This window comes from Pongo pygmaeus, chromosome 11, assembly GCF_028885625.2.
Source record: "Pongo pygmaeus isolate AG05252 chromosome 11, NHGRI_mPonPyg2-v2.0_pri, whole genome shotgun sequence".
Classification (NCBI taxonomy): domain Eukaryota; kingdom Metazoa; phylum Chordata; class Mammalia; order Primates; family Hominidae; genus Pongo; species Pongo pygmaeus.
Window position 1 is genome coordinate 20971219 of NC_072384.2, and position 24082 is coordinate 20995300.

At 38.8% G+C, this 24082-nt stretch overlaps 1 protein-coding gene across 1 annotated transcript in view; it reads right to left on the reverse strand.

Annotated features, from left to right (window-relative positions):
* Positions 1-21302, reverse strand: part of CNTNAP5 (contactin associated protein family member 5) — an 874937-nt gene extending 853635 nt beyond the window's left edge. The window contains exon 1 of the mRNA XM_054478744.1: positions 20857-21302. Coding sequence (XP_054334719.1) covers positions 20857-20938 — 82 coding nt within the window. The 5' untranslated portion in view covers positions 20939-21302. The remainder of the gene's footprint in view (positions 1-20856) is intronic.
* Between the last annotated feature and the right edge of the window lie 2780 nt (positions 21303-24082).

The following is a 24082-nucleotide window of genomic DNA, read 5'->3' on the forward strand; positions in this document are numbered from 1 at the left end:
TCCTCTGTACAAGGCATGGTATCACTCAGGGGATGTTGAGGCATGTCAGTGGAGCTTTTGTCATTATGAAACCGTTTTTTAATCCCTATGTCTAAAATGTCCCCTTAGCATTAAAAACCCAATTGTCTTCTTTTCTTGTACGAAAATGTCTAAAATGTCCCCTTAGCATTAAAAACCCAATCATCTTCTTTTCTTGCAACTTGACCTGGTAGGAACATGATTAGTTAATTGCTGTGGGCACCTGACATTTCAAAGAAAAAATGAATACTTCAGCCATCTTCTTTCTGATGCAATGGAAAATGATTAAGGTTCAGTGGCTTCTCAGCAGGAGGCGGCTGTTGTCAGGTGGCTATTCAGAGCCTTGCACATTCTAGATATTAACCTGTTATTCTCTGTTTTTTTTTTTTTTTTTTCTCTTTTGTGAGCGGATATCAGGGGAGGTGGAGGAAAGGACAAAGGGAAAGGCTCTGAGTAATTTCTTCAAAATCTCTCTTCTTTGTATTAAAAATGTTCATTCTTATTAATTCCAGATTGTTTGCAATGTGCATACTCTGCCACTGGCAAATTGTGACATCTCTGAAGTTTTCCTTTTCTGTCATTGTCTTTTATTTTCTAGAAGACTTTTTCCTTTTGGGGGGCCCTTTTCCACTCTCTTCAGCACCCCAGAGCTCACACTCACCCCTTTAGGTGCTGGAAAAGGGCACACCACTCAGGCACATTTAGGTTAAATTTCCAGCATCTAGAATAAAGCTGTCCCCTCCTCCCCTCCCTGAGGATGTTCAGGGTAATGAGGCTCTCAGAGCCTTTCTTTCTTCATCTTTTCTGGGTCATGGATGCGTTTTGGAAATTGGGTGAAATATAAATACCTTTATCCAAGAAAAATGCAAATATGCAGATATATGCACAGTGATGAGTGCACAATTTCAGGGGTTTCACAATACCTCTTAAGCCCAGAATGTGAATTTTTAAGGGTCCTAATGTAGCACCCATAGCAAGACTCTCTGTGAGAGGCCTGCCAAGGGGGAAGTGGAGGAATGGCCTTTCTGGCAATATTACTTCATTCTACCTTCTTCCCCAACACATAAAGCCAGTAATAGAGATTGTCTAAAAACTGTCATTAGAATAAAAAGGTTATTAATATTATTATTGTCTACACATTGCATTTTTTAAATCAGAGGATGTTAAGAGATAAGACATTATATACAACTATAACATCACTCTGTGTTGTAACACTATCTAGTAATTCTGGCTTGAAGAAAACCAGGTCTGGCGTGGTGGCACTTTGGGAGGCCAAGGTGGGTGGATCTTTGAGGTCAGGAGTTCGAGACCAGCCTGGCCAACATGGTGAGACCCCGTCTCTACTAAAAATATAAAAATTTGCCGGGCGTGGTGGTGGGCACCTGTAATCCCAGCTACTTGGGAGGCTGAGGCAGGAGAATCACTTGAACCTGGGAGGTGGAGTTTACAGTGAAGCGAGATTGCACCATTGCACTCCAGCCTGGGTGACAGAGCTAGATTCCATCTCAAAATTAAAAAAAAAAAAAAAAGGAAAAGAAAAGAAAATCAAAGTTTGGAGAAAGACATTTATATTTGAATGAAGGCCAATGTGGAAGACTTACCTAGACCCACAGAAATTGAATCAGGGGTATTTGTTACTAAGCTTGCTTGTTTGCTTTTTCCCTGAGGCATCTTGAAGTGGGAAAACAGTGAATTCATTGATATCAAGTTTCTGTGAACACATTTTGGAGCCAGAGACGTATTTGAAATCTCATGTTTTATTTGAAAGTTTCCTGAAATTTTGTATTCTACTCCAGAACATATTTGTATTTTTTAAGATACATACATAATGTGTATTTCTTACTCTTTGGATGAAATTGACATTCCAGGAAGATGGGCCTCACTTATTCGTGTGTGTGTGTGTGTGTATGTGTGTGTGTTTCCTCACTATCATTGCTTCCATCTGTGGGGGGGTTGGGATTACAGCTACAATTAAGAAGTTTAGTTTCTGAGATAAGGTCAACCTGAAGGATATGTGTCCACAAACATATCGAGATCATTTCACAGTATCCACCATCACGACAGTTGAGGAGATATGAGCAACCATATGGCTTTATGAAACATTTAAGCAAGAGAAAAAGCACACTGGGGAACTACCAGAAAAGAGCCAATATAAATCATCACCTCCACAAGGGTGGCCGTGGGAAGGTGGAACCCAAGACCTGTGGGACTCTCTGTATCCCACAGTTTGAAAAAAAATAGCCACGGTTTATATTCAGAAATTGAATGTCTTTCTTTACCAATATCTAAGACCAGTTCCTCGTTTAGAATTGGTGTTCTAAAAATATTTGTAAAATGAATAAAATTTCCCCCAATTAATTAGAATGATATATTGACAAACTGCTAGGAGCTCACATTTTACCTGGGTTGTAAAATCTTTTCTCCAACATAAAGGACACAGTACTTTGGGTTCAGAGACCAGGGCTGGATTTCAGGCAAACCATTTAATAATTGTATAAAGTTAAGAAAGTTACTTGGACACTCTAAACTAAATTTATTCATCTAAAAAGTAAGAATAATGGTATTAACCATATAGGGTCATGAGCCAGATTAGTAGTAATGTATGTCAATGATAAGATCTGGCACACAGTAAGCAGTACTCCTATTGCTATAGACAGAGGCTATATTAAATGTAATTCTTCTCGTTGATTGCAGTTCAACATACTCTGAATGAAAATAGAAGTAGAAGCCAATAAAAGACAGCATATAATACAGGGCTTAAAGATGTAATATATACTGTACAAGCATTAAGGATTTAGAGGACAGTCATACTAATTAAGACTAGAGAAAAGAGGACAAGAAGTGGCCCATGGGGAAGATCTGGGCAGATAAAGGTAAGATGTGAGTTCAAAGTTCACTTAATTTGGGAGAAACCCAAAATTGTACCAGTTATCCCTGAAAAAAGTAAAGAGACCGATTTACATCAGTTGAGGGCCAAGTAAGTGAAAGAGTGAGTGAGAGAAAGTAGAGACAATGTCCTTTCCACAATACAATTTTTTGGTACTTTCATTTTAGACTTTAAGGTTTATGTTGTTGTAAACCTCACTGAATCTTCTCTCCCACCCAGGATTCCTTATGACCATCACATTGTAGCCCACACAGGTTGGTAAGAACAAATCAGGATTGCATTCTATTCCAGACATCATATTTTAAAGAAAACATTGGCAAAATGGAATATACTACAAATAAGAGAACATGATGATGGGAAGTCCAAGGGAAAGGAATCATGTCATAGAAAAAAATAAGAAAAAGAAGATATAAAAAGATTGAAAAGATTGAGAGAAGTGTGGTGGCTATGATGAAGACGAAGAAGGCTTGGTTTGAGATGTCTAGTGAGGAGAGCTAAGGAGAGTGGTTTGGTGGTACTTGGAGCAGACCTGTGTACAGTGGAAGGAAGAATGTCCTACCAAGTATAATTTTTGTTGAGGAACTGAGCTGTCCTGTGAGGTCCCACCTCTTCACTTAGGAGGTTAAGTAAAATTGAATAGTCAACTATCTGCAATGTTTTAGGGAATGTGGTGATCTATATACATTATGCAGGGTAGGCTGGACTACATCACTTCCAAGGTCCTTTTCCCAACTCTGCAGTCTCTTACTTCTGATTTTAACACTTTCCTTTTTCAAAAGGCGGACATCCAGTAGAGACCAAGGCCATCCATCTTCTTCCCATTGAAAAGACAAATTAAAGACTATTTCTAATGTAATTGATGTTAAAAATTGAATATTGGACTGGAGAAGATAAGCAATCAAAGCCAGGATTATTATCTAACTGATCTTTGAACTCTAAATAAGGTAGAGAGTGTCATCTGAATAGATTGGTTCATGGCCTTTCCTGAGACATGTAGTTACATCACCTCCAAAGCATAGGCAACTTTGGCACCTTTAGTTTTTATCCCATTTTTCAAACATAGATAGATGATAGATAGATAGATAGATAGATAGATAGATAGATAGATAGATAGATAGATAGATAGATTAGATAGACAGACAGACAGACAGACAGACAGACAGACAGATAGATAGATAGATAGATAGAGAATTATGCTTATGCAAGAGGGGATCTACAAAAAGAAAAAATTTGACAGAATGTGCTTTACTATAAACAGACTTCAGTGATTGCATTATAGCACATAGCACCCTGCCAAAACGTGTCCTGACCAGATAATTTTTAAACAGAGGTAGAAATTTAAACCAACCTTAAAAACCCTTTGAAAACCTAAAACTGGTGTGAAATTTACCTTTGCAGTTCCTAGTCCAGGATATGTACCCCCAGTCCAGGATATGTACTCTCAGTCCCTCTTTCCACTGTGCCCATATCCTCCATGTTCTCCTTGTCTGTCTAAAGCCTATGAGGACAGTACAGCCAGGCCATTACTCCTCCAAATAATGAAAAGTATAATAAATATGATTTCAGCAAAATCATGGTTACACCTTCTTAAAAATATTCTTTATCTCATGTTATTCACAATAGAAAATAGCTGGGGAGGGTATCATCACCTTTTTTGGGAAAAAATGTGAAATAATGAAAAGGAATTTTTATAGCCAGTAAGCAGAACCAGGATGAAAGTGTATGTCGTCATATTTCTCTTCTATTTTATATATCTTTCAATAAGTCTAAATGCTAGAAGAAAACCTCTTTTAAAATTTTTTAATTGGCTGGGCACAGTGGCTCATGCCTGTAACCCCAGCACTTTGGGGGGCCGAGGCAGGTGGATCACCTAATGTCAGGAGTGCAAGACTAGCCTGGCCAACATGGTGAAAACCCTTCTCTACTGAAAAATACAGAAATTAGTTGGGCATGGTGTCTCACACCTGTAATCCCAGCTATTAGGAGGCTGAGGCAGGAAAATCACTTGAACCCAGGAGATGGTGGTTGCAGTAAGGTGAGATGGCCCCACTGCACTCCAGCTTGGGCAACAGAGTGAGACTCTGTCTCAAATTATATATATATATATATATATATATATATTTGACACATCATGATGCATAAATCACTAATAGATCTAAATTAGTCTCTCAACCCTTGATTATCTTCAAATTTTGAGCTACATAATTATATGTTGTAGGAGACAAAAGACAACATATAATACAATATGCATTGTAGAATGTTTCTTTCCAATATCTCTGATCTCTATTGACTATATGCCAATAGCAACCCCCAAGCTGTGACAACCAAAAATATCTCCAGACCCTACCATATGTCCCCTGGGGCATAGTTACATCTGATTGAAAACCACTAATCTGACTCCACGTTAATTCCTTTTTTAAAAAAAGAAGCACAAACTAAACTAATTGACAGTAAGTGTATATGTCTGCTATGTGTAGGCATGTGTGCCCATACACGTGAAAATAATGCACGAAGAAACCTCCCAATGTCTTTGGCTTCTTCTAGGACTCAAACCTTCCCAGCAAATAAAAGCAGTGGCACCATCTTGGCATTAGTGTTTAACCTGGGCTGAGGATTGGATGGTGTGTAAAATGAGACTTTCACTGGCCATCAAGTGAGGTATTTTTATTTCCTCATACACAAAATGACATCATTTCCCAATGAACCACAAAACACTTAGCTATAGGAACCCAATAAGTCAAATTGAATTTGCCAGCAAAAATTGATATTTATGCAGAAGACATAGAAATGTTTACTCTAAACAATGTATCAACAAGGGTGAGAACATCAATAGAGTTATACATTCTCCCCAGAATTGATTTTGTTTCAGTTGCTCAGATGTTTTTTGGATTAACTTTACTAATGAATTTTCACAGTGGTTTATTCCCTTGACTACTAAGCCACAGTCTGTGCTTAATTATGATATGCTTGCCTAAGTCCAGGTCTTTTCTCAGACCATCAATGGCTAGAAAAGATTTGCGGGGATGACAAACTAATACTCCTTGTTTGTAAAGGACAAAACCAAGAATGCACTGCCTATGAATATTTGTATAGAAACGCATATATGAATTCCACTCATATATAAAAAAATACAGCAACTGTCACCATTATACTTGTATTTAAATGCCTTAGTTCTTTTAAGGTTGAACATTTCTCAGTATATATATTCTGACCCAGTACCCAAAATTAATACAACAGTTATAACAAGAACAACAGGAAATATTTCTATTGTAGTCTCACAATTTTAGAATTTGTGGTTTGATATATTAAAAGCTGTCTACCAAAGATGTCTCTGTCTTCTGCCAGTAAAGAAGTAAGCACTGTTACACACATACACAGGCATACAGAGGCACACAGGCACACACAGGCATACAGAGTTGAACATATTGTATTTGTATGAACATACATATATATATGTACAAACACATTATATTTACAAGACACATGGCATACTGTAAGGTTATCTCAAAATGACGAATCAATACCTCAAGACCAAAGGAACTACTATGTAATTTTATGTCTCTTCCTGTATTCTTTATATAATTAGGTAATTGTTGAAGGAGCCTTGTGTTTTTCAGGTAACAGTATCTTGCCCTAAATAAACTCCAAGGCCAAGGTGCTCACTAATCCAATGTGTACTTATTATCCATATGCTCAAATATCACGATCTACTGATTGTGGTACTGAAATGTCAGGCTGAATACATTTGAAGTTCACAATCTATCTGTTAGGCAAAAGAACCATGTGAAAGAGGTATAAAAATAACCACAGTAAATCAGAATACAAAGAATGATTATTGAACGCCACCCTGAAACAAGCAGCCACGGTGGAGCATGTCTGCACACCTCTCGACAGCATTTGATTTCAGAAAATAAGTAGATATTAATTTCCATCTGAATGCCCATTTCAATTCATTATCTAGAGAGGTAAATATTCACAAAGGTGACACCCAAGTCAATATTGACCTTGGGGGATAATCAATCTTGACAGTTACCCGAACAAGTGGTTTATATAGCGGATATGCACATGTACAATTCCACCAGGTGCACTAACCATGAAAAAAAACTAAAAATAAATCATTAAAAATCTGAGTATGCACATATATGTGTGCATACTATTTAATATTATTAAATTATTTTGAGTAATCCATTAAATATACCATCCTATATTTAATTATTGCTTATATTAAATTTTATTACACATACAAAGCAGGGACATTTGGGGTTCACTGGGGGGGAGGAGAGAGTGCAGTGTAGAGCTAAATAAAAGGATTTTCTGATGAATGGCACTCTAAGTAAACACTCAAGGATGTGTTTAAAATTAATATTCTGACCAGAATCAGAAATGAAGACTGAATCCAGGTGTGTGACAATTTTATTTAATTTGTATACTTTCATCACTTCTACTCACATTACTTAACATTAGGGAGCACTGAGATAGCCTCACTGATGGAGCCCAAAGGTCCATTTATTTCACAGATGTTGGGAGACAGAGGCTTGAGGCGGTGGAGGGAGCACTGCACTATAAGCCAACACTCAGGGGTTTGCCCTGTATTATCCCTCATCCCAGCTTGCTGCCTATGCTTGGGTTTCGCCTAACCTGTTGTGCTTCAATTCAATTTATTAAGTAGTTATTTTGCCATTTACTATGCTATATATGGGCAATTTAATCACAGCTAACATGAGATTCCCTTTTTTGAGGAGGTCCCAAGGGAATGCCTGGAATGCAGGTAGATAATGCAAGGGCTTTCACAAAACAGTTATTTAAAATACAAATAGCTATTAACCACAAACTAAGGATATCAAGATAAGGACACAAGTATATGACAAGCTACCATCTTTTCAAATCAGTAAATTCCAATAAGATTGTCTTGCCCTGAAACTCATATAAAATAGTAGCAAGATATATCAGATTTACAATGGTTTAGAATAAAGCACCTGCTTATTTAGTGTAACTTAGGGCAGAGATCATATTTGAAGTATTTACCAGCCTAGACATCAGCTCCTGGACCAATACAAGCACAGGCAGGTGGGGCACACCCAGTGTGGCTCTGCTGCTGTGCACCAGCCAGGCATGGACCATGACTGAGGAGGGATTCCATCCCCACTCTTCCTCAAAATGTTATTGTACCTAGTTGCTTTTGCATAAAATTGTAGGCTTAGAGATTCCTGCAATTAAGAATAAGGCAGAAGTCTTCACATGGTACCTACATGAAGAATCAGAAGAAGGACAGGCTGAATGGTAGGATTCTAGGCCCTTCATTCTATTTTCTTCAAAGCTGCTCCTGTAATTTATTTTACATATTAAAATCATATGTAAGATTTCATTTAGTAAACCAAAAGGTTCTGCTTTTAAAACAAAATTTAAATATTTAAGGCTTTATTCCTTGAAAGGCTAATTCTTTTTGAGAGCTAGAACACTACATTGATTAATTGCCTCAGTGTGAACAGCCTCAGAATACTGTGTCCTTTTTCGATAGTTCCCGTTGTTGACGCAGAAGACAGGCAAGACTGTAAGGCACTGGACATTGAGCAAATTATTTCGCCTCTCTAAACCCAAGCAAGCAGATCCACTGAGTCAAGACAATAGCTGAAATAGAAGATACAGGAGACCCAAAGACAGGCCTCACAACCAAGCCAAGCAGCAGGCCTAAGGGACAAACTCATGAGAACTTGAGAATAAAACAAAGCATTTACTGCTGTGGCTTTCCATACAGCTGACAATGAAAGCAGGTATGTACAAGCACTGGTCCTTGCCTACCAACGGGATGCTTCAAAGCCAGTCGGACAGGGACCTATCATTGAGCACTAGTCAGTGACAGTCAGTGGAAAAATAATGGAATTGGGTATACACTTGTGAAACCTAACCTTCTGTCTATCCCTATTAGGTAAAAACAGCTTATGGTCTGGATTTGGGGATGAATCTTGCAGTGTGAAGACAAAGAACACATCTGAATGCATCCAATAATTACCTTGTTTGAAACTATTATCTAAGTGTCAGGAATAAGGTTTTTCTAATTAGTACAAAATTTTATGGTTTATTTAATTGGTCTCTATAAATTGTATGTATTTGTGGAGTACAACATAATGTTTTGATATATGTATACAGTGTGAAATGGTAAAAATATTTAAATCTTACTCTCAGCAATTCTCAAGTATATAATATATTATTGTTAAGTATAGTCACCTTGCTGTACAAAAGATCTCTAGAACTTATTCTGCATTTCTAAGTGAAACTTTGTACCCTTTGACCAACATCTCCCATCCCTCTCTACACCTACAGACCCTGGCAACAACCATCCTAGCTCCTGCTTCTAGGGATTTGAGTTTTTCAGATTCCACATATAAGTGAGTTTGTGTAGTATTTGTCTTTCTGTGACTGGCTTGTTTCACTTGGCATAATGTCCTCCAGGTTAATCTATGTTGTCACAAATGACAGAATTTCCTTCTTTTTCAAGGTTGACTAGATTCTGTTGTGTTTTTATACTATGCACTTTTTATCCATTAATCTGCTAATGAACACTTAGGTTAGTTTCATGACTTGACTATTGTAGATAATGCTACAATGAACATGGGAGAGCAGAATTTAAAGATAAAATCCATGTAACAAATTCTAGGGCTGCAGTATTCTTTAGGGGTGAAATATTATGTAGTGATAAAAAATACTGCACTTAGTGACGGGGGAGTCTCAGGAACAGACCCTAATAGTGTGCACTGATCATGAAATCCACAAGGCCATCAGTGAAAGCATGAAGCCTGGCCACAAAAAGTTGGTGAAAAGCTTTAGTGAGCAATACAAGCAACTTTCATAAACAGCTAACCTATAGGAACTGGTTGCCATAGTGACTTCTAGATATGGGGAAGGAGCCTTCTGCAAGACTGCAATAAGATGGCCTGAAGATTGGGGCAGAATCTGTGGGTCTAGACACATGAGACTTTTCTCACCATGGATTATAGGGAAAGACTGTCTCTGCTAGGACGAATTATCTGCTGGAGTTTAACAATAGCTAAGCCTTTGTGTTGAGTTCAATGAAATAGCAGATAAAATTTTTCAAAGTATGAGTTTTGGAGCCAGGGAAAAGTGGGTTAAAATCCCAGTGTGACCACCTATAACTATTTAATCTTGGGTAAATTACCACACCATCCAAGCCAGTATATCCTCACCCTAGAATGGGGAAAAGAACAACTGTCTCATAGGACTGTTGGTAACAAATAGAGTAAAATCTTACCAAGTACCAACCTTGGCACAGAGTGTAGGTTTGAAACCCTGCCGAGAAAGAAGCACATTACTTAACTTTATCTCTAATCTCCAGTGTTCCAGCATTCCAATCTGCTTGGTTTCATTTCTTTGAATTGTGTCAAAGGGTTCCTGATTGTTGTAGAATCAGAGGCATTAATCTTTCAATATCCTGGTGGTTTCAGCCTATCTCCAGTCAGAAAGCATCTGCCCTGGTTGACCCCATTACTGTAAACTGACAGAGCCCATTCACTCAAAGGTACAACTCATGGATGTGGCAGCATAGTCCCAGGTGACCGTAACAGGGGTGAGCAGTATCTGAAGACTTGGGGTGGGACTGGGGTTTCTTTTTACCCACAGCTCATCCACAGCTTAGTGAACAGTTTCTGTTCACTAAGCCAGTCTGTGGGTTTCCTTTTCTCTTGTGAATTAATGTCTTTCTTACTCCCCATTATTGATTAATCATAATATGCAGTTCACAGATTAACAGTTCATCATGGGAAATGCAGCAACCTGTTGTTCTGAGACGAGGAGAGAGACCACGAAGTAGGACTCTGTGATACAGGAATACTGGAAAACATAAATAGGGAGAAAGAGCCAAAAAACTGAAGCCTTTGCCCCTGGGATTATGCAGCCCTCTGCCTTGGGTTAAGTTAATAAACTTGGGTCATCAATTTTAATTGGGGATTTGGGGAAAATATTTTATTATAGTATAAACATGGATATAATATGGAGCTGAATGCAAATTTGCCTGAGTGTTGAAGATAAAATTCAAGAAATTACATGCTTCAGTGGCCATTTGAAGCTGAGCTCTTAGAATCCCCTGGGTTCCCTTGCACTCTATTTTCCAGTGAGCAGCACTTCAGTGGAAAAGTTTGAAAAGCATTAACTTATGCCATAAAACATAAAAACAAGTCATTTAGTAAAAGTTAATTGCAACAGGAAGAGTGAGGGAAGGGAGGTAGAAGGAAGAGATGGAGAGGAAGAAGATAGAAAGAAAGGAAAGGAGTAGAAGAACATGGGGAAGAGAGAGGAGAGGAAAGAGAAGGAAGAAAAGAGGATTAGAAAAAAGGCAGATCAGAATGTTGGGGAAGAATATCGAAGATAAAGGAGCAGGGGGAAAAGACTTAAAAAATAAGAGATACTTCATACATGGAGCAAAAGTAAAGGAATGATGGAAGGGTGAGTCAAAGCACTATGACCTTGCTTTGAGATGATACGGTTACCTTTTGTTGTGGTTTTCTCTGGAGCTATGTGGATGGCAATTCTAATCTTTCTTCTTATCAACTGTTTTGCCATGAACAAAAATATTTCAGAAGTGTACAGATAAATGGATGGGCACTAAGCATTTTATAAATATCTGAAGAAGGAAGGAAGGAAGGGAGGGAGGGGATGGGGAGGGGAGGCGAGGGGAAGGGAGGGAGGACTTGTGGATAACATGTCTTAACTCATCAATTATGATGCAGCATCTGATTTTTAACCCAAAATCAACAGGAAAATAGGAATACTTATGCCATTTATTCACCAGAAACAGACTTCAGTAGTACACAGGAGGGCAACGTGGCTCTCTCAACTTTCCAATTCTAAGTCCATCTGCCTGAATCCCCTGCAAATGGTGGTCTTAGGGAGCTGAGAACATTGTCACACACACTCCTTCCCAGGATCATGGGTTTACTTAAGGTCTGTTTAAGGATCTTTCTGCCATAATGCTGACATATTCTCCATTGCCCTATTCAGTTTTTTGGAGGGGCTGTGCTCCTTACTTCTCTAGATGAAGCTTGTTTCCCCCACTCTTATGGGGCTCCTTTTGTGAGTTTCTCAGCAAGCAGGTTCACTGGCCAAGGCCTAGAAGCAGTGATTATGCTATGACCCAACCCAGGAACTAGGTGAGGGATCCAGAATGGTGATGTTTCTCTGTCAGGTGGAGGTAGACTCTACTCATAGTCTGTTTACATGGGAGATAAAATGAGAACAAATTTCTATTTGTCTTAGCAGTGACTCACCCATCTGATTAACCAGATGAAGGGGAAGTGGGCCAGACTTTGTTTGAAAATGGAAATGTAGCTGTCCTTGCCCTACATAGTATTATAAGTTATTATGAGAAAATCCATGTTGAGTTTCATTAATAATTATAACAGGTATAATGATTGGATGTCCACATTATATGTATTTTATGCAGAGTCACTCATACTTACAGACTTTGCAAGGTGCATGTTAGTATCCACAGAACATATTCACAGAATGAGAATTAAATCAATCCCAAACTGTGTGACATATGCCCTTCTCACTGTCCTTTTTCATCTCCCCATTGGCCATCTACTGCACTTTTGGCCATGTAATATGAGGGAGGGGTTCAGCCTGGGCAAAAATAGGAAAGTGGCAACACTTGTTTTGCATACCTAGAACATCCCTGTTCTTTCTCCTTCCAGATTCAAAACATTATCCTCCTTTTTCCAGATACCCAGTACTATCTCTTCCACAGACTTTTTTTCCTGGAAAAGGTCTGTTTCTCTGTCAAGTACCATATAGATTTGCTTTCCTATACTCAATGGGGCTCTGTGTCTTAAAGCTTATCTATATGAATTGGAAGGCTCCCTTCCCCACACAACTCCACCCATATTTACAGATTCAGGAGATTAATGGAGTTAGCAGAAGGGTTGTTTGGGGACAGAGTTGGATGGAGCATTCCAATTAAGGGGCCTTCCCAGGTTCCCTGTGGGGACCAGCCCCATGTCTGGCCTGCATCAGTAACAGGTCTTGCCTGGAAGTTTCACTTTTGCTGACTATGCCCATGTTGTTTAGCAAGGCAGCACTGGAATCTCAAAGATTTCTTACCCTTTTATCTTACATCTGGAAGAGAATCATCTCCTCAGGGAAAAGTCAATGGTAATATAAAAACCGCATGGTCACAAGACAGAAGAAAAGGAATGGGAAAGAGAAGAAGAAAGTGTGAGAAGAAGGGAGGGAGGGGAAAACAGAGATACAACTGAACCCACCTATTCAGTAAATAGTGGCCTAGACTAATACCTACATAACATCTGTCTGTTTGGCACATTTCTTTAGACTGCTATTTGCTTTGGATTTCCTTTAGAAGGATATTTCTGCTTCCAAAGGTGGATAGTTAAAAATAATATACATCACAAGCAGTGTTTTGGCATTTCCCTTCACTTTCTTTCTATCTTCAACATTACTGTTGTCATCCTTTAAAACTCTATCAATTCAGCTGATCCTGTGAACAGATGGCATTAATCAAACCCCAAGAATATGCACAAAAGCAATTAGAAATGTAGAGACATGGAATTTATGCCAGCAAATCAATTACCAATGGTAGCACATCAGCGTAGCACACCCAACTTCCCCTTGTTTCTCTTTCCACTGAGCAGCCCCTGATAGCAGTAATGATCCCTGGTTTACCCCCGTCAGAGGGGGAATGAGAACTGGGATGTTGAGGTTTAATTACACATTCCTTAATGACTAGTTCTCATTCTGCTGACAAAAACCAGCATAATTTACAGACTAGAAGATGCATCAGGATGATGGATAGAGACAGCATGTGCTATACAATGTCATGCAAATATGAAATATACTGCACTGAGAATACGGTCGTTTGGTATTCCCAGAGAAGAACTTCATTTCAGAGAACTGAGTACCTTTTCTAGCATCGATCCCTCTCATTTGTCAAAAACAATCAAAACAGCTATAGAATACATTTTAACCACAAATCTGTACCTTCTGTGAGTTTACTAGCTCATATATGCCTAGGTCTTAAATTTACTTGGCCATTATTTTTTTTCCAATGCTGTGTAACTTTTGTAGATTCTGATATATCTATCCTTCCTTATTTAAGGTCTTACTAATTGTCACTTGAGTTATTGTAATCATCTCTTAACTGGTTTTCTTACCACCAGTCTTGGTCTATTCCAGTCTATCCTTCACAGAGTAATTTTTTTAAAGCAAAAAATCTGTCTATAATCATTACCTGTATTAAAACGTTCAATGAATCTCCATAGCTTAAAAATAAAAGACTCTCATGCTTACCTACAACTCTAATTTTTTCTTCTATCCCTATACCAAGTAATAACTGCCCCCCTCCCATTTCTCCAGCTTCTCCAGATAGCAAAGTCTGACTGTTGAAATCTTAGATGAATTTGTTTATCCTCAAAGAGCATACCTTGATGTCCCAGCCAGTATGAGATGCTCATTTTGTGCCTTAAAGTGCATGCCATGTTTACCTTTATCATAGCATTTGTCACTCTGACATGACTAAAGGTTTATTTTTCTAACTACAAAGTGTTCAAAGTTTCTTGAGGTTATGGACTATATTTTCTTATTCATTATTATTTCTCCAGATTCATAGACAAACTTGAGTTTAGCAAAGAGAAACTGTAGTTCTAAAAAAATGCTTTCAAATACATAACACACAAAAAAACTATTAACATTTAAATCTGCTCTTGACCACAGCTTAAAAAGATGACATGAGATTCATGGAATCATGTTATCAGGGTAATGGTGTAGGTTTGCAATAAAAAAAGAGAGATCTTTTCAATAATTTATTAATAAAGCCCCATTGAGTATAATCCAAACTTCTCCTTTTTATACTGATCCTTGGGCTATAAAATAGTTTTTATAGCAATGTGATTATGTATTTTTTTTAGATTCTATAAGCAACACTCATTAAAATTCCATAAAGCAAGTTAATAAAATTGGCTCCAACTTGATACTGAAGTCAGTGGATGGAGAAGCTTCCTCTGTTAGGAACAAATGGCCATGTGATACATCAATAAGACCATCATAGCAATGAAGTCTGGAAATATGAAAGCTTCTATAGCTGCAGGGGCTCATTTTTCAGCTCCCGCATCCAATCAGGTGATCTGAACTTCTGTTCTTTCATTTAATAGCTAACCGCTTCTTGGTATTTCCAAAACAGTAGTTAGTTGTACTTGTTTCAAAAATAAACATGAAACAAATTTTAAAAGTAATATTCTAGCAATAGAGCCAAGAGAGAATTTTAGTTTAGAAATAAGCATTCTTAGCAGGAAACCAATCATTTATTCTCTCATCCTTTCACTTGCCCAGTGTTTTACGCATTGAATATAGACTTTCAAATGAAATATGACCATCAGAGAACTTTGCATCCTAGTTGAGGAGACAAGGATTGTTAGTGTTATGGAAATGTAATATATAGGGGCACTTGATATGCCTGAGAAAAATATTTCTGGGCGTGTGTGTGTGTGTGTGTGTGTGTATGTATGTATGTATAGCAGGGAGAGAGTGAGAGAAGATAACAAACGAAAAAGAGTATTCTAGACCAAGCAGGCTGTCTATGAAAATAAATGCAAGATTTGAGACAACATAGCTTGTTTGTGGAATGTGAAGGAGTTTCATAAATTTGTGTTGGAGGAGTGGTGAATATGAGGTTTAGTCAGAGCCAGATCAGGGTCAGTCCTGTGCTAGGCCAAGGAATTCATAACTACTAGTTAATTAATACTTGTTGGTCTGACATCTGTAGACTTACAAGCCGTAATGTTAACATGTGCCTTTCATGGTACTGTGTGTTTGTGTATGTGTAGGAAACGGATTCACAAGTCCTCATCAAGGCTGTGTCCTTTCCCTATCAACTTTTTAAATCAAAGCTCATAAAAAATAAAGCATCAAGTGCTCATCCAGATGAGGCTCTTATCTTTGGTCATTGTGATGTTTAGCATTTTGCATCAAATCTAGATCACCATTTTTTTTTTCTTTTAGGTGTGACTCAGGAGTTGGCTGTGGTGCGAACTGCTAATCTCATGCCCTTTGCCATGGGTAGAGCTGCAGAAATTAACCATAAAGAACCCATGTCAAGTTTCCACAGATATGTATATACACAGTGTCAAAGTGAATGTTTTGGAGTAAGTTTCATATCTTGCAAAGAGTTTGGTGTTTGAAAATAGATAAATATAGGTCCAGATGTTGATTTTTTTATTGTTTAGATCTGTGATCTTGAGGAAATCATTAACTTCTACTAACCTTGAATCTACTCATCTGTAAACTGGATCTGTAAGTATACCTAGCTGTACTGCCTTGGTAATTTATGTGGACACAACATAAGGTGAGAGATAAGTATATAGAAGTTGGTAGGAATTAAAACCCTACTATATTGTTATTCTAATTATAATTGCTTTACAATGTTAGAATATAATCATCCTAGAAATATCCAAATAAAATGATCAGTAGGCAACATCAGCATTTAAAGACAAATTGCATTAAAAGTAAATAGGATGTTAATAATAATGATCTAATCCATTTTCTTCGTTTCATACAGCAAGATCATTGGGGTAACTAAGTAACCTCTACAAGGTCACCATCCAGAAAGTGGCAGAGTTTTGATGAATGAAGAAAACTTCCCTTATGAATTAAAAATGTCATTATTGGCTCCAAATGTGTACACTGCAACCTTTCAATAAAGTCCTATTGAGTGAATTGCAATTGTCCTCTAGGATTTTAGGTAACTAGATCTCTTCTCCACCTTCTCATCTAAGGGGGATAATTATCATTTTATACACAGGAAATATTTGAGTGAAGTTCTGGCTTAACAACTCGGAGACTCTGAATCACCAACTGAAGGTTTTAGGGGCATTTCAAATAACATCACATGACTTTGTTTTTTTAACAAATGGGCTTTAAGAAATAAAGTGATTCAGTAAAGGGAAACCGAGATCCAGTAAAGAAAGCAATGAAATTGGACAGAGGAACAAAGGAAAAAGAAAGAAAACTGCAATTTAGAGGATAGTCATTCATTAGAACAAAAAAAAAAAAAAAAAAAAACAAGGAGAGAGTAAGGTTTTCATAATAAAACTAATTTTCTCATAATTTTGAACTTGTGTGGAAATTGCTAGTCTAGGGTTTGGTATACATTTCCCAATTGCAGAAATATCAATTTAGTTTTGAGATGGGGGACTATGTGAAGAGAAAGGAAAAAGAGTTCATATGTACTGTCAAAGATAAGCCAATTCAACAAAAGGAAAATCTTTAGGACTCTTCCAAATGAGCATTGGAGTGCTTCCTTTACTTGTGCTGACTGCAAATGCCACAAAAAGTTGCTGCTGAAAAAACCAGCGTGATTGTTTATTTTTAATATTATCTATTGATTGAGTTTGTGCATAAGCTTCAGATAACTCAAAGTATAGTTCATCTCCTTATTTGAAGAGCCTTATGAATCTGATGGAAGTCATCACATATCTTAGATGAAATTCTACGTGAGATGAATGAGCTAGAATGAAGAGTTTTTGATCCCTCTCTCAAGGGTGTATTTGTGTGACCCTAATATGTAGCAACAAACTTAGATACTGCGCTTGGAAATCATTCAAAGTGATGTATTGCTCAAAAGTAAAGCTCTTTATAATCGCACAACCTATACTTATTGTTAAAAATAGTAAATAGTGACCCATATGTGCTCCATGCATTCCTGCTATCTTCTGAATGCACATTTTATCACTGTAATCATCTCTTAACATACTTAATATTTAAAGAATTTTCTCAGTAACATATTTACCTGCTGTTCTGTTTTGGAGTAGACGCATACCTCAATTGTTGTTTTATACTCAAGCCTGGGAGCACTATAAGGTTGAATAACATAATAGGTATCTGAACCCTTAGCTGTGGCATAACTAGCGCTAGAACTCCTCAGCTCTTCGAACTCCCAGTTTCACTTTAACCAACTATCAAGTCATATCACTTCTTCTTGTGTCAAAAGAGTTAATATTATATGTAAAATGATTTTTCATTAAACATTGGCCTACTATATCTACATTTGAAGTTAACTAATTCCCTCAGGGTAAACCCAAAGGAAGAATTGTAGCTATTTAATATCCTGAAAATCTGAAATGAGGGAATTTCTGCAGTTTTTATTACTGGTAAGTAATTATGTTCTCTGCACAGATTCATAATATCTGTACTGAAGCTGGCCCTTCTAACCTGACTTTATTTTAATTTTGTTCAATTAGAAACTTATAAAATCTATAACTGGGCAAGCATTCATCTTTCCTTTGAAGTTAAAAGCCCAGGCTTTGGTCAGATTATGAGAAATGTAAATGCATGTGCACACACACACACAAAACACACACATACGCACCACATCACAGTAACAACCACCAACAACATATTATTATAAGAATAATAAAAACAATTAAAAGTTATGTATACCTGAACAAAGTCCACAAGTGTAACTATATACTATGGAAAATATTGGGTTAATAAATCCATTTTGAAGGCTACTGTCACCAATGTCATGACATATTACTTCAAAATATAGGAAGAATAATCTTGTAAAAAAAATTTCCAAATAAACTTTTATAAAGTGACTATTTGAAAATAAATTGCTAATGTTTAGTATATGTATACAAATATTAATTGATTATAGACAAAAATAAACCCAAGTCCTATATTTAATGAATAAAGCGTGTGGTCAGTAGAAATCTAAAGGAATTGTGGAATTTTAATGCATATTTCTTAGAGCTTCTGCATCACAGATTATGAAGACACCAAAATATACCAATTTCAGAGCTAATTTTTTTTCTGCTGTTCTATTATTCACTCAGTTAATAGGTTTTGTACAGCATAATATCATTAGTGATTATTCCTTAAGAACATTGACCTCAAAATATTTAGCAAGCAGTGAGCATTCAATTGAAATGTTGATTGGAAATAGGGAAATTAAACTGTCACTGATAAAATACTAAAGCTCATTATCACAGTTTCATTTTAAATGTTCAGAATTAGCTTTATTACTGCATCGGTAATGATAAGCATGAGTCTTAAATCCATGTCATTTAGGTTTTATGAGCATTATTAAAACACATTAACCATAATTCAATTATTTTTAAAAAATGCTATTCTACATTATTTACTTTACTGGCTCTTAAGAAAAGGTGTTGCATTAGGAAGTCCACAGCCATATGCCTATGGAGTATGTTCTGTCTTTTTTACCCTTATCTCTCACCCCCACCTTTGTGGCTTTTCAAAGTATTTTCACTCTTCTCAGATAGGTAACTGTGCTGAAGGGAAAACACAGCTAGCTAGCTGCCACGCCTTTGGATCATTAGGACAATACTGACCTCTAGTGTTCTAGAAGGTGGAGAAAAATAGCCCAGCACTGTGCCTTACCTCCTCTTACTAACCACTTAGATCTTTTTCTAAAGCACCACGGGAACAATTTCACAGAAGAAGAAGAAGAAGGAGGTGGAAGAGAATGAGATGAAGAAGTAAAAGAAAAAAACTCAGATTCCAACGGCTCCTACATATTCTCTGAAATAATTTCTGAACCAGGGCCCTTTCGATCCTCCCTTAGAGAGGATGATCCCTTTAGCCGTGCTGTAGAATACAAACTTTAATACAATCTGTATAAGGCATTACGACTAACTATAGATGCTGGCCCTCCAAAACTTCCAACCACAGATAGAAACACTGGCTCAGTTTTGAACATTTTTCTATACACTACATTTGTCCAATTGTCTTCCCTTGAGACATAACTCTGAGGATAAATGCACAGGGTCCTCTAGGACCTAAGTGGGTGGAGAGTGAGGTAGAAAGGTCCCTATGTGGTAAGTAATCTTCATACTGTTCTCTAACCATGATAATGCAAATTACAAAAACTAAAAAATAAAACTGTTCCAATATGGGTAATGCTTCTGAGCTTCATGACAGGGATAAGGGATATGGGAGCAAGCCCAGAAACTTGAGGGACCTTGATAAACCATCTTTGGAAACAACACAGATGGCTTAATTGCTTTCTTTCTCATTTAGGAAGTCCCAGAGCTGGAAAAACTTCCCCTCCTCGCCTAGAGAGGCAGCTGAGAAATTGAGCCTGAACCTCTCATAGCTCCAGAGATTTATTCAAGTTTGATGGACTGGATTCTTTAAATATATAGTGCAGTTGGTGGATCCCCGGGAGTCCAGCCTTCCTGCCTATTAAATTAAATGTCCTGCACTTGCCGAGGTTAGAGCTTGGACGACAGAGTGTATACTTAGTGCATACTCATTAGTGTTCACAGGCACAAAGATTTTTGGGGTGGGGTGTGCATCAAAGCTCTTCCTCCTGTAATAGGGGCAGCCATTGATCTTGTGGTTAACAACATTGGTCTATGACTCTTAGGCCAAAACTCCCAATCCTGTTAAACTGGTGCCCATTGGTTGCAAGATACCCCAACTGGAGCCTTCTGCCTAGGGCAGAACGCAGAGCCACGTATCGTGGGGCGCTTGGCATACCGCAAATCCGAGGCACTGCATTCAGAGATGAGCCACTGTCACCGAGCACGGTGGCTGGGAGCATCTCCATCCCAGGAAGCTCAGCTCCCAGTGCATTCTGTCTGAACCGGGGGCCCTTCTCCGGAAAAAGCACTGGCTGAGATCAGGAAGGCATGGAACGAGGAGCTAGCAGGAGGTTAAGGGAAGAGAAACCTTTCTTTATCCCTTGAACTTTGCGATAACGGAAGAAGGGAGGAAATCCAGCAGGGTTGGCTCATTTGAGCTCTACTAACTTTTGGGATGGTTGGAGTGATGGAACCACACTGATCAGCGTTTTTTTTTTCCGTTTCCTTTGCCCAAAGCAGACACAATCAAGTACGCTTAGACAGTTGATTGTCTTTCTGAATGCGATCGTTTTCCACCTCACCTACCCGCCCCCAGCTCCTCGTACTCACAGTTTGTCGCTGTTAATCCTAAATGCCACAAGCCGGAGAACAGCAAAGTCAAAACGCTGGTCAGCCGTGGTACAGAATCCATTTCCCCCGAGTGAGTGGTCCCTCCCAATCGAATCCCAAATTCGCAGTCGCCAGCCGCGGCTTCTTCTCGCTCTCTCTCTCCTCTGCACCGCCTGACCCCCTCCCACCCCCCCTTGGAGAGGCACTCGCTCTTTCACTCCATCCCGTGCCCAGACGCTCCACCGAAACCGTGGCGGGGGATTCTTCGGAGCTGCAGCTGGGGCTACGGTCCCCGCAACAGCCGCTAGCTGGACTCGCCTTCCTCGCCCTCCTCTTCTTTCTCTTCCCCCCTCCTTAACGGTGCAAATCCAAACCCAATTAGAACGACAGGCGCCGGAGCTCGGTGGACAGCCAAATCCACCTCGTCGGGCGCGAGAGCTGGAATCAGCACCCGGGTGGCGGACAGCTCCTTATAGGCGAGCGGGGCCGCGCGGCACCGCCCCCAGCCAGGCCCGCCCCGCGCTCGCCTATAAGAACAGCCTGGGCGGGTCTTTGCCCCGCTCGGGCGCTTTTCCTCTAGGCAGCCAAGCCGCTGCGGTGCGCTTTGGCTACCTGGGAGGGAAAGGGAAAGGAAATTCTCTCTACCCCCGGCTTTCTCTTCCCTTCCCCCCATTTGGGAAACGAGTAGAGGTATTGAAATTTAAAGGAGATTTTCAAAGGCCGCTGCCGAAGGATGCTAATAGGAGTTGGAAGACAGACGCATTAGGAAGAGGGAATTTCCCACGGAAAGCTTTGTAATGAGCTAACGAGATGCGTTCCCCCACCTCACCTTTGGAGGGGAGGGGAAAACAGAGCTTGAATTACGCATTTAGTTTCCCCTGCGCATTCGTTCCCTAATGGGAAAAGCTGATGGGTCTCGATAGGATCGGGATTTCTGGTTTCGCGGTTTAGCGTTGTGCGCGCTCCTCTGCTTGCAGACCCCGCAGCTACTCCCACCGCACATCCTCTCGCCGGTCTTCGCGTCTGCGTCTCCCTCCCGCTGTTGGCGCGTTGCTTCGGGCAAGTACTGCAAGGTGCTCCGGGGCTCTGAATTCCAAGCCCAGGTGGTTCACTGGCGTCTCAGGGAGACGGAGAGAGGAGAGACACATGGGTGTGGTAGTGATGAGAGTCAGGGTGGAAGCCCGGGTTGGCTCATAAGAATTGAAAATATGAGGGCTCTGCTGGAGGGATTTGAATTTTGAGAAAGGGAAAGAGTGATTTTGGTTTCTTTCTAGACACCCCCGCTTACAAATTTTGGTTCTGTTTTTGGTTCTAGTATATATCTGGAAACTCTCCTGCTTTATCATAAATCAACTTATTTTGTTTTTATTGGAAGCTGTCAGAAAGCTGTCAAACCTTAAGAAAATGAGGGACCATAATGATTTCTCCTATATGAAGCTTACAATGAAGTTAGGGTTGATGAACTCTACCCGCTTCAGAGGAATTTGATGTCTTACTCTCTCCCCACCCTCCTCTTACCTTCAACAGAAGCAATTATACTGCCTTATTTGACATTGTAGACTCCTGACAATCCTGGATGCACGACTATAGATGGGACTAGGTTTCAAGCAGCTTCTGCATGAATCCTGAGGTTAACCTTGTGTTTTTTGGTTACAGCTAGACTCACATCATTGAAATATTAACAGATAGTTGAATGACAACTGGATTAGTGACCTCATTTTAGAGAAGAAAGAATTCTGAGGGTCCTATCACTTATACGTAAATGATCCTCTTCTCTCTAAGCTTCTAACTAAAGATAATTACGTAAGTCACTAGATTCCTGGGCAAACTGAAAGACTTTCCCAGCTGGAGCTTTACTTGGGGTGCATGGTAAGGTGCAGGGGAGGACCACACCCAGAAGATGGTGAATGTCAACATATCCAGGCTGAGGTGACCTAAGGAGCTGCCCTCTTGGCAGCTGGAAGGGGTCTGAAGAGAGGAGAAGGCTGGGGTTCAAAGTCGAGCTGCATGGGTTTCTTTTTTCCTACCTAGGGTCCTGAGGAACTGCCACCCAACCCCTAGCCTTTGAGGATCCCATGGTGAAAAACATCTATCTGGCTATTAATCATACTAAGAAATCTAGAGAAATACACTGAGCCATTACAGCTTGGTATGTTGTAATTATATGTAAACACTTAGACATTTTTAAAAGTAGAATATTACAGATATAACTTAAGCTCCTTTTGCATTCTTCTCTGATCCCATTCATCTGCCATCATACCTAGAAGTAAACACTTTACTTATCTGGTGTATATCATTCCTATACATAAATAATGTTTTTAAACTTTTGCCATACATATTTATCTCCCTGAACAATACGTAAGAGTGCTTTGTCTTTAACCAACACATAAATGGTGTCATGTTCTTTCATTTGCACCTCGCAATTTACTTAATATTATAATTTTGAAATCTATATATCCAGCTACATAAAGTCCTAGTTATTTTATTATAACTACTATATTTATTTCATTTCATAAATATGCCAAAATATATTCATTAATTCTTTTATGTATGAATCTATAGATTGTTTCCAGGGTTCTTGATTTTTCCCTTAAAAAAGTACAATCTTTTACCTGTCTCTTAGTTTTTCCTGCTCATATACTGAAGAGTAGAATTTCCGGACCGTAGGAAATGCTTGTCTTCAGCTTTACCAGGTGTTTTCTGTTATTCTTAAAATGATGGTACCAATTTATAAGTCTCCTCCCCTACTAGCAGTGTGTGAGATTTCCCCTAGTTCCACATCCCTAACAACACTTCAAGACCCCTCTCTTTATGAATGGGAATATGATAGACAACACAGGTCTTTTGTCACTGAGTTTAATGTTCCACTATATAATTCCACCTTCTACACCTCACCCCCCAAAAATGCTTAGTTTAATATAACATTTCAAAAATTATAGAACACGTTGGCTTTGTCTTCCAGCAGAATGGCTTTAAATTAATTATCTGTGCCAGTAAAATATGCTTAGGATAGATATTAACAGGCAGTTAGGAAATTTTTTGCCATGAAGCCCTCGAACTGTGAATGGTATTCAAGTTATTAGTAAATATTGAAACTCTGCATTTATATGTCTATATGCAGACACAGTGTATAAATTTCACCTAACTTAAACTCCTATTTACAGTTGTAGCTTTTATTTCTCTCCCTCAAACACACCTGTTCTCAGAGCAAGTTGAGACTTAAATG